Source organism: Panthera uncia, chromosome F2, assembly GCF_023721935.1.
Source record: "Panthera uncia isolate 11264 chromosome F2, Puncia_PCG_1.0, whole genome shotgun sequence".
Lineage (NCBI taxonomy): Eukaryota > Metazoa > Chordata > Mammalia > Carnivora > Felidae > Panthera > Panthera uncia.
The window spans coordinates 3,328,893-3,340,900 of record NC_064812.1 but is presented as its reverse complement, the minus strand read 5'-3'; the positions used below and the strand labels follow the sequence as shown (position 1 = coordinate 3,340,900).

The window sequence follows — 12,008 nt, the reverse complement described above, 5'->3', positions numbered from 1 at the left end:
CTCTCTCTCCCCCTCTCCCTCCTTCCCTATCTCTCCCCCTCTCCCTCCCTCCCTCTCTCTCCCCCTCTCCCTCCTTCCCTATCTCTCCCCCTCTCCCTCCCTCTACCCCTCTCCCTTGCTCACATGTGCTCTCTCTCTAAAATTTAAGAAAAAGAAAAGAAAAATCAGAATCCTGAAAGTAAAGTATCATAACGTAAAGCAGTATTTAGGACACCGAGTTCTGGCTGCAGACTTCACACCACACTGAGTCCTAGCAGCAGGGTCACAACGGGGTCCAGGAGAGCTGCACTAACCCTTCCACGCACCGCACCCGCCTGTCGGGAGGACGTGCACCCACCTGTCGAAGGTTAATGTAAACCGCGTTCTGGAGAAATTCTGAAGCATCCATGCTCCGCTTCTGAATGGCAAGGACTCGCACAGCCTTGACACACGCTTCTAACTCAATCACTCCGGCATTCTTGTACTGTAGGGCACAAAGGAGGATCCTCATCAAAAAAGAAGATTTTCTACCGTATCGCAAAGCCTATATATCACGGGGAACTTGGGGACCCTTCAGGGCACCTCCCCAAGTTCCAGGACCTAACAGTCCCTCCCAAGGGGGACAGGTGGAGAGCAGAGAGAGAGGACTGTATTGGGGGAAGTCTTATCACGCCACACTGCGTGGCTCGGAGCCTGGAGCAGGCTGCTGAGTGGCCCCTGGACCCCGACCCAGTGCCCTCCCTCCAGCACCCTTTGCCCCGCCAAGGCTGCACCACAGAAACTCTGCACACTAGCTGTCGGCCTGTTTTCTTTTCCACTCCAACCGGTTTTGTTTTCTTTCTAAGCATCCCGAGCTGGAGTGATTTTCAATGGCGGTATCTGTAGAAACTTGCAGTTGAAGAAAAGTTTAACAGAGATAAATCCATGTACACCAGGGCCTAAAGACCGCCCGGGGGGAGGAGGTCCCTCACAGATACTCCTACAGAGGCATCAAACACTGGAGTCCCCCCTTTCCATCAACAAGTATTTACCGAGACCCCCATGGGCCCAGCAGGCAGAAATGCTCGGGAGAATGCAGTCTGTCCACCTACCAATTGTTACAAAGGTCACGTTTCTTACTAAAAGTATTTTTATAAGGTAGAAAAAGAAAGGGCTGTGCTGTTAGGGCAGCCTCCTTCTTCCCTCTTTTCAAGTATGTAACACGTACGTAATTCATGGCACGGGACAAAAACCACCACGCCCAATCATGAGGAGAAACTCTGCTTCCCTAACTGGCAACACTGAAGTCAGAAATCACCAATTTTTACATACCATTTAACAGCACAACAATAAACTCACAGAAGGACTTTATTCCACTGAAATTAAATGACTTCTTTTCCTTCAAATCCCTTGAAACAACTTCCATGTAAGTGGCAATAAAAGCCAACTCCATTTTTTTCACATGTTTATGTTACACTTACATATTTTTAATTATATTATAAAGATTTAAACTGCAATCATAAAAAATTGCTCTTACATCAGTAGAAAGGTATCCACAATCAGCAGGGATTAGGTAAAGAATGGACCATTACTAAAAACCTCCACACCTGCTCTCTATAAGCATTCTCCAGGAACAAAAATTCTGGGATGCAGGGACCAAGCCCCGTTCTCACTACTGAGTCCTTACTAAGGACTGTCCTACCAGCACAGATCCCAGCATAGCATTGTATAATCAATAGTTCAGGAATAAATGAGGGAACTCTCTCATTCAATTCTAAAACAAAAACCCTAAAATAAATATTATCCTTGTTAGGTTCTAAAATGAGACTTAAAAAAGTAAAGTTTCTTGGGGCACCTGCGTGGCTCAGTCAGTTGAGCATCTGGCTTCGGCTCGGGTCATGATCTCACGGTTTGTGAGTTCAAGCCCCACGTCGGGCTCTGTGCTGACAGCTCGGAGCCTGGAGCCTGTTTTGGATTCTGTGTGTCTCCCTCTCTCTCTGCTCCTCCCCCGCTCATGCTCTGTCTCTCTCTCTCTCTCTCAAAAATAAATAAACATTTAAAAAAATTAAAAAAAAAAAAAAAAGGAAAGTTTCTTGCCCAAGGTTACAAAGCGAGTATCTGGTGGAGACAGGGTTTGAATTGCATCCATCTGACCCCACAACAACCGGCGGAGACAAGGTTTGAATTGCGTCCATCTGACTCCAGAACTAATATGGAGCAAACATGCCATTAGGAACCAAGTGACCTACCAGGGTCGGGCCTGGTTAGTACTTGGATAGGAACCAAGTGACCTTCACTTGAGAAGCCACAGGAACATAGCTAAAGGTAGGTGAACACCGAGAACTCTGCCCGACACCATAGCTCAAGCGTGGAGGGTCCTCTGCCTCCCAATCCAGCCGTCACTGTGTGACTTCAATCGAGTCACGTACCCTCTCTGGGCTTTAGTCTCTCACCTATGAAAAAGTATGAGGCTATATGCTCTCTAAAGTTCCTTCCAACTATAAATATGATGACACCAATGTCTCGGGAGAATGTCTATGTCTCCATTTCATTTCTTCTAATAAAAGAGAATTTCCTTGGCCACAAATCAGAAATCTAATAAAAAATCATTTGTGAAGCCACCAAGAATCTGCTTACAAGATTTCACTATCACTCACAGTGAATGAAAACCAAAAGATGGGGCCTCTCCCTTGGTAAGTGAGAGGCAGCCTGACATGTGTGTTCATGTGTGTGTGTGTGTGCACGTGTGTACAAATCAAATACGATCAAATCAAATCTGAGAAGCATTCAGAGATTCTTATACCACTGTCGTCTCATGGTGGGGGAAGACGTAAAGGAGGAAAGACAAGAAGCTAAGAGGAAAACGAGGCAAATGAACAGAACTACAACCAGAGAAAGGAAGATATCCACTTGCTCTCTCTGTTTGCATCACACACACAATATTAGGAACGGGCTTCTCCCCAGATGTCTCGTTGAGCACGTACTCAACCGAGGAAGGACAGACGATGACCGTTTTTTTATTGAGCAATACAAACGGGTCTGCCCCGGTAGTAGGCATTTTACACGTATAAATTGTTTACTCTGATTAAAAACTCGATGCAGGGGTGCCTGGGGGACTCAGCCAGTTAAGCGTCTGACTCTTGATATCTATCGGCTCAGGTCATGATCTCACGGTTCACGGGATCGAGCCCCGCATTGAGCTCTGTGCTGACAGCATGGAGCCTGCTCAGGATTCTCTCGCTCCTTCTCTCTCTGCCCTTCTCCCACTATCTCACGTGCTCTCTCTCTCTTGCTCTCACTCTCTCAAAATAAATAAACATTTAAAAAAAAATTTTTTTAATCTTGATGCAGTAGGCCTTAACCTCACCATTTGAGAGAAAAGAAACCCGGGGCTGAGAGGGCATACAAAGGAAATGAGGTCAGACGGCACAGACACAGTGGAGAGACTCAAATCCAGTCCTGTCTTACTCCAGAGGCTGCTCCTTCCACTCTGGGGACTGGAAAACTCAAGACCCACGGCCACCTGCCTCCCCTGCTGTGCCCACGGCAGACAAGTCTCTCCCACCGAGAAGTCTCGAATTCTTACTAACACAGTGCTGTGGGCAGCCACTAACTTTCCATCAGATATGGCTGGTGAAGAGCCATCCACCTGCCATGCCCGCAGGGCTCTGCCACAAAGGCAGGAGAGCCTGGTTCCTGTGCACATTCAGAGCCTTCCCTGGTCTAACCCTGGCTCCTTCTGCTTCTCTAGTCCAAAGGCAGTCACCAAACTGCTAGAATTAGTTACACGAGCCACGTGACTTCTCTCCATCTGTCTGCCCACCTACAGAACTTAGCTATGATCATTTTGATAATCTTGGAAACAAAGTTTAAAAGACAGAAAAGAAAGGAGTTTGAAAAAAGTACTTAATATTTAAGATTTTTCAACAGCCAGTTACAAAATGAATATTAAAACCTCAATCTGCCTTTCTACATTTCAGCTATAAGCAGTTCAAAAATATAATGGCAAAAAATCTCATCCACCAAATTAACAAAAACACATGCAATAACTAGAAATAAACTTAAAAACAATGCTCACGTTCTCTGTGAAGAAACCTGCAACTCTGTATTGCGGGACTTAAAATAAGATGTGTAAGTGCAGAGACATTAACATATTCTACAGAGACAGTAATTTTGCAAAGATAGGAGTTCTCCTAAAAATAATTCAAAACTTACTTTAAGCCCCATGAAAATTCCAAACTGTTTTGTGTGTGTGTGTGTGTGTGTGTGTGTGTGTGTGTGTGTGACATGAACGAAATATTTCAGGATTCTTGAGGAATTATTATTCATAATACTAGCCAAGAAAATCTAGGATGGGAGGAAGGGATTTTAAAGAAAAGAAGACACACTAGTACACGTTAAAGAAACCACAGGAGATAAAATATCATGATGCTGGAGTAAGAAAAGAAATTCATAGAAAGGAATAAAAAGCTCAGGGGCGCCTGGGTGGCTCAGTCGGTTGAGCGTCCGACTTCGGCCCAGGTCATGATCTCGCGGTCCGTGGGCTCGCGCCCTGCGTCGGGCTCTGTGCTGACAGCTCAGAGCCCGGAGCCTGTTTCGGATTCTGTGTCCCCCTCTCTCTCTGGCCCTCCCCTGTTCATGCTCTGTCTCTGTCTCAAAAATAAATAAACATTAAAAAAAAAATTTTAAAAAAAAAAAAAAAAGCTCAGAATTAGACTCCAATATATGTATGTATTCAGTGTAAGTGGGATTTCAAATCAGAGACAAAAAGTATGAATTCCATAAATTGTGGCGGAACAAGTAGATAGTAACCTGGAAAAAATAAATGCTATTTCTGTGTCATATGTACACAAAATAAATTACAGGTAAGGAGATAAATATTTTAAAATGCTAACCTCATCAAATACAATACTTTCCATATACTTAACTCTGCCTATCCTCACCACAACACTTCCAGATAGGTACTATCATCATCCCCATTTTAAAGATTAAAAAAAAAAAAATGAGGATGGGGCTCCTGGGTGGCTCAATCAGTTAAGCATCGGACTCTTGATTTCGACTCAGGCCATGATCTCATGGTTCATGAGCTCAAGTCCCACATCAGGCTCTGCACTGACAGTGGGGAGCCTGCGTGGGATTCTCTCTCTCCCTCGCTCTCTGTCCCTCTGTCACTCGTACGTACTCTCTTTCTCAAATAAACTTTATTATAAAAAAAAAAAAACTGAAGAAAAGAGTTCCATGTTATTGTTAAGGTATTTCTAAGCATAATACCAAAGGTAAAAACCCAAAAGGAAAAAATTTACTGTATTAGAAACCTGTTTTGACCACAAAAAGAAAAAGAAAATCTCCTGAACAAAATGAAAGGCAAGCAACCTTAGGAAACAGATTAGTAATAGGCATCAATGAAAGAAAACAAGCTGGTATTCACCATATATAAAGAGCTATAACAGAGCAACAAGAAAAACACCCTAACGTAAATGTGTACAAAGGACACAAATGGGTAATTCATATAAGAAACATAAATGCTATAAAGCAAAAACTGTCCAATATCTCACTGGTAACCAAATCCAAACTAAAACAATGGGAAGTTACTTTCACCCATCACAGTGACAAATACTCTGAAAGGATACAATAGCTGGTGTTTGTGACAGAGCAGACTGTTACCCTTTTGGCACGACACTATGGCAATGTGTAAGTAAACTCTAAAAACACCATGTATGCTCTTTGACTCAAGTCCACGTCTAGGTACTATCTCCTTAAAATAAATAATAAAAAAATAAATCAGTCCAAAAAGATTTCTCTACCAGGGCGTTTATCACAGCACTGTTTACAACTGTGGCAAGGAAAACTGAAATGAACTAATATTCATAGAAGAGAATCAGTTAAATAAATCTATACCTTTTCATATCCTATTGGAGAAGGAATTTGGGGAGTAACTTGAAAGTAACTTATCACAAGTGTAAATGTCATATCCAGTGATTAAATTTCCAGAAATCTTTTTTGCTTAATTTTCAATATTTAATTTTTGTATTTTTGAGAGAACGTGAGTGGGGGAGGGTCAGAGAGAGAGGGAGACATAGAATCCAAAGCAGGCTCCACACTATCAGTGCAAAGTCAGGCACGGGGCTCGAACCCACGAACCCTGAGATCATGACCTGGGCCGAACTTGGACGCTCAACCAACTGAGCCACACAGGAGCCCCAAATTTCCAGAAATCATAACGAAAGGGATAATCACACAAGAATATATGTACAAGAATGTTCACTGATGCATTTTTTCCTAACAGGGGAAAGTGAGAAAACCTAAGCATCCATCAAAAGGTAAGAATTTAGGAAATCAGAGCGAGCAGTGAGCTCTGTGGGAGCAGGCATTTCGCTTTGCTCTAGGTGCCGTCTACTCCCCGTGTTGGGTTCCTGATGGCCTCTTACAAAAGTGTTGACAAATGACTACATCCACACTTTAGAAGACTTTCCACCCGAGGGGCGCCTGGGTGGCTCAGTCAGTGAAGCGTCCAACCTCAGCTCAGGTCATGATCTCACGGTTTGTGAGTTTGAGCCTCACATCAGGCTCTGTGCTGACAGCTCAGAGCCTGGAGCCTACTTAGGATTCTGTGTCTCCCTCTCTCTCGGCCCCTCCCATCCTCGTACTCTGTCTCTCTCTCTCTCTCAAAAAATAAACAAACATTTAAAAAAATTTTTAAAAATTGGAGTGCCTGAGTGGCTCAGTCGGTTGAGCGTCCGACTTCGGCTCAGGTCATGATCTCGCGGTCCGTGGGTTCGAGCCCCGCGTCGGGCTCTGTGCTGACAGCTCAGAGCCTGGAGCCTGTTTCAGATTCTGTGTCTCCCTCTCTCTCTGTCCCTCCCCCTCTCACACGCTATCTCTCTCTATCTCTCTCTCTCTCTCTCTCTCTCTCTCTCTCTCTCAAAAATAAATAAACATAAAAAAAAACATGGAAGACTTTCCACCCTATCTGAAAGAATCAAGCAGGTTTGCAGTGGGAGGACATCTGGGATGAATCTGTGAGTGAATAAAGCAAGTTGCAGAATAACACATGCGGTATAATCTCATCTTCCTAAATAAGAGATATACATACACACATATATGCATTTCACAGGCATAAAGGTCACAAGAGAGATGTACCAAATTGTTAACAGCTGTTACTCTAAGAAACAAGGGTAGGAGAGGTGGGCGGGTTTCATCTTCTGCTTTTGCTACCGCTCTTCTACACAGCTTGACTTCTTGTTTTCAGTATTTCAGAAAGTAGATATGAAATTTAAATTTTTTTTTTTTTTAAATCCAAGGGTCACCTGGGTAGCTCAGTCGCTTAAGCATCTGCCTTCGGCTCAGGTCACAGTCTCCCGGTTCGTGGGGTCGAGCCCCGCGTCGGGCTCTGTGCTGACAGCCTAGCCTGGAGCCTGTTTTGGGTTCTGTGTCTCCCTCTCACCCCGCCCCTCCCCCGCTGATGCTACGTCTCTCTGTCTCTCAAAAATAAATAATAAACATTTAAATAAATAAATAAATAAACCCAGAGTATTAAGAAGGGTGCATCCAAAAGATGGAATGTCGCCCACATCACTAAAAATCAGGCCGTGGAAGGTTTAACTACAGAGATACGCCACATGAGAAATGCAGGTCTCCACACAGTAAGTATAGGATGCTCACCGTTTTTTATAATATAGGCAATATATGTTGACAGAAAGACCAGAAAATAGATATCAAAATGTTAAAATGGTTATCTCCGAGTAGTGGGGCTATGATCGTCCTTTTTCCCCTTTTTCCAAATATGAAATTCACACTATTATGAATCAGAAATAAAGAAGTGTTTTAGTATATAGTATCATGCACTAGAGAATGATACATGAATACTTACAGAACCAAATAATTGGGATGAGCTGCAGTATTTCACAGTGTAAACCAGGAACCCCGGATTAAAACAACACAATTATGTAAGGGATTTACGAAGCAGTAAAATCACCTTGCTGTAATAGGAAATGGCCTCCTTATATTTGTCAATTATGTCCTCAGGACTCAGACAGTTCTTAGCACGTCCAATTTCAGCACTGGTGTCGGGATTTATGCCATTGGTTGTGAGGGCACCTGCAAACCAAAAGAAAGAAAAGAAATAATCTTTTGCTTTTTCTGTCTTGCTTCTTTGTTTGAAAGAGGGGCACAAACCAGATAAAACTTAAATATTCCCTACTGCAATTCAAATAATGATGCTGTTTTTTAAACCTTCCTAACTCATATACCCCCTTCCTGGCTCATATACCTCCTTCCTGACTCATATATCCCCTTCCCAGCTCATATACCCCCTTCCTGGCTCATATACCCCTTCCTGGCTCACATACCCCCTTCCTGACTCACATACTTCCTTCCCGGCCCACATACCCCCTTCCCGGTCACATACCCCCTTCCTGGCCCACATTACCCCCTTCCTGGCCCATATACCCCCTTCCTCGCTCATATACCCCTTTCCTGGCTCATATATTCCCTTCCTAGCTTATATATCCCTTTCCTAGCTCATATACCCCCTTCCTAGCTTATGTATCCCCTTCCTAGCCTGTATATCCCCTAGAAGTCTTACCATCGAAGCACCATATGAAATGTTAAGTGACTCAAAGTAAGTTTTCCTCCTTGTTGAAATTTTCTGTTAAAGAACACGAAGTGCATTATAGAAAAGTACCGTGTTCATAATAACCAGCTTAGGCATCTGGAAGACCACGCCAGTGGCGAGCACTATCTCACAGCTCTACACTCTGAGTGCCAGCAGGAGGCCACACTGTCTCCTCAAATGACCACCAACTACATGAAAGCATTTTCTGAACCGTCCAGCCCTGAAGAAACAACTCATAAATGCCAGGATCCTTTCTGTGGTCGTCATTGTCTATTTCTGGCTGCCTATCAATTAGCAGAACCACCTAATTCCCCGGCCATCCGACCAACGTGGGGGAGAGTTCTGGAGAAATCTCCATTTACAGAACATAACCAACTACACATGGAACTCGGACAGGGAAAAAAAAAAAAAAAAAAGGATGAAGCAGTTTTTGATTTCACAGAACACAAAAGCGACTCTCCCAAGCCTGGTAACAGGAACAGCTGGGCTCCTGCTAAGCCGCTAGTTTATCACCGGGACACACTCTTCAGGCCTTCACGCCTGCTGGGGTCTCAGGCACAGGGCTGCTGCCCATCCCGACAATCCATAGGACACAGGCGTGCCTCTCAATGCCTGCCCCACGCGTGCCAGCTTGTCTCCTACCCTCGCTTCTGACCTCGGCCCCATCTTCTCACCTGCTTGTTTGACATTCTGTTCTTCTCTAAGCTGTCTCAAATACTTTTGGGAACAAGACAGAAGAATAAGTGGATAGAAACACAGATGGACAGGTGACAAATGGACAGAAAGACTCCAAGAAAAGGGAAACAAAGAAAATTTCCTACACAAAACCCTCCTCTCGTTGGGGAAGACAGAACCACCACAGGGGACCAGGAAGAGGCAGGTGGCTTAGGATCTTGTTTCCTCTGGATTTTGTGAAAATCACAGCAAGGGATGAGAGGGTTGAACTATAAATAATAAAAGAAAAGGGCATGCTCGAAAAAACCTAAAATATACATTTTTTAAAGAACAGATTCCAATCACTGAGGCCCAATGACACAATTCTTGAGTGCTACAGAACTGAGAATTCCACCTCCCAGCCACAAGACACCCCTCTGGAGCGATGAGCACTTACACAGAGTGGCTGTACCATCATCACAGCCAAAGATAGGTTCTTTTGCACTGAGAAGGACTCAGAACCTGTGCTAACAAGGACTTTGCAGGTCCTCACTCACAACCCCCAGCCACTCTAGGAAGAAGGCACTCCTAGTGTATCTCATTTCCGCGGGTGATGAAACAAGTCCTGGAGAGGCCGAGTATCCTTACTAGTGTTCAAAATTACAGAGCCAGTGACTCCAGGGTAGGATCCGAACTTGGGCCTACATTTTCCACCACTATACGATTGTGCTTTGCATGTTTTCCTATATATAATACACTTATTTCTGGCTAAAATATTTAATAAGTAATAGGCAGTCTTGATTTATTTAATAGGTTCTAACAATTTATCTTTACATCCTTAAATTCTACCCTTCTCCCTTGAAGAAAGGGAGGGAAAGATAAGAGGGGCCAGAATGAAGCGGGTCCTTTGCTCTTCATATGGTACCTCCTCTCTTCCGAACAGTACATGATCAAGACGTCTCCAACCAGGAAGAAGGAGGAAATGCCCCTCCATCTTTTACAGAAATGGCACCACTGAAAATGAGGGTTCATTCAATGATGACCTTCAACGCCAATACGGGGCGGGGGGTACACGCCCACACCACAGCCCAGAACAGCACAATATGTCAGAAACTAACAAGGGCAGAGCTCACAAGACAGCTTAGTGGGTCACAGCAAATTAATTTTGTTCAATAAAAGAATAAGAAGCTCTAAAAATACTAGTATGCGATAGATGCAATCTTTCTGGACATCTACAAAGGGTCAACAGCCTGCACGTAACGTTAATGTGGACCAGTGGAACCAGGAGTCATCAAGGCTATAGCCTGGAGTCTACAAACGGGAAAAATCAACGAAACAGCCAGGCTGACAGCCAGGCTGGAGGGGAGAAAATGAGAGAACACAGTTAGGAAAACGTGGGCAGAGAAGTTGGGAAAACAACATAATCACACGGGTTCTCAGGTATCCATCCAACCATCATCCATTCATCCAAGAGACAGGGCGAGAGTTACGGAGTCCGCTTGCGTGCAAGACTGCGTACAAGGCCCAAAACCGGAAAGGCAACAGACACAAAGGAAAGCAAAGCAGAAATAAGAGGGCATAAAGCAGAGACAAAGGAGGCAGGGGACAGAAAGACAAAACCGTGAGAGAGAAGAGAAACACCGGTGTTCAGAAAAGGCAGGTGCCAACTGGCGCGGAGGAGATGCCGGCAGCGGTGCTGGGTCACACTTACAGCCGCTGTCCTGCTACGAAGCGAAAGCCCGGCAACGTGATACTCCGCCCCGTCGGCGGAGGGACAGCAAGGAAGACAGTGCCGCCAGTAGGTCTGGATGTTACCCTGGGCGAGCGCACAGTGAGCTCCCCCGGCACGTCAAAGATCAGCAGTACTGGGACCCCTGGATGGCCATTCGGAAAAAGATGAAAACAGACCTCACACCAAACGCAAGAGTAAATGCCAAATGATCTGGGATCCAGATATAAAACAGAAAACCATAAAAGAAGTTCAACAGCATAGGTGAATTCCTCTAAAACCTGGACAGAGGGAAAGCTCTCTAAATATGATGCAAATCCAAGCGCAATTTTAAAACACTGATAAATTCGGTTATGTGACAATGCAGCAAGAATACCACAAATGAAGCCAAAACATAAATGATGGTCTGAGAGAAAATAGCTGCAATATACATCACAAAGGGCTAAGAGCTCTAATATACAAAGAGGTCATAAAATTGAGAGACAAAAAGCTAAAAGTCCAAAAGAAAAAAATGAGCCAAAGACACGAGCAGACAATTCATAAAAGAAAAACACAAAGATGGCCCTCACCATTTAAAAAGATGCTGGATATCACCTGTGGTAGGAGACACCGCTTCTCACTCTTAGCGAGCTGGCAAAAGCGTAAAAAGTCAACAAGGAGCTCGGCTGACAAACTCGTGGAGAAAACGCACCCTCCTGCGCGGCTCCTGTGAGTGCAAAGTGGTGCGACCCCAGTGGAGAGAAATTTGGTAAAATCTAGTAAGTGTGTCTATATTTTTTAACCTTTTGACCCAGGAACTCCATCTCTAGGAATTTATGGTGAAGACACAAGCCCAGTAACACAGCAGTACGTATGGATGAGGCCACTCACTGCAGCAGCACCTGTAATTACAAAATGCTGGAAACCAAATGTCCATGCAGAGGAGACGTGAACAGAATATGGCGCAGGTGCGTGCACGCGCACGCACGCGCACGCACATACACACACCGCGCGCGCGCGCGCGCATACACACACACACACACACACACACACACACACACACACACACACACA

General features: G+C 44.5%; 1 protein-coding gene across 2 annotated transcripts in view; it reads right to left on the bottom strand.

The window, feature by feature from the left end:
* TRAPPC9 (trafficking protein particle complex subunit 9) overlaps positions 1–12,008 on the bottom strand; it is a 566,939-nt gene that overhangs the window by 510,594 nt on the left and 44,337 nt on the right. For both annotated transcript variants that reach the window (XM_049633425.1, XM_049633426.1), the window contains 2 exons: positions 7,934–8,055; positions 338–463 (listed from right to left, as the gene is read on the bottom strand). In XM_049633425.1, the coding sequence (XP_049489382.1) occupies positions 338–463; positions 7,934–8,055 (248 nt within the window). The remainder of the gene's footprint in view (positions 1–337; positions 464–7,933; positions 8,056–12,008) is intronic.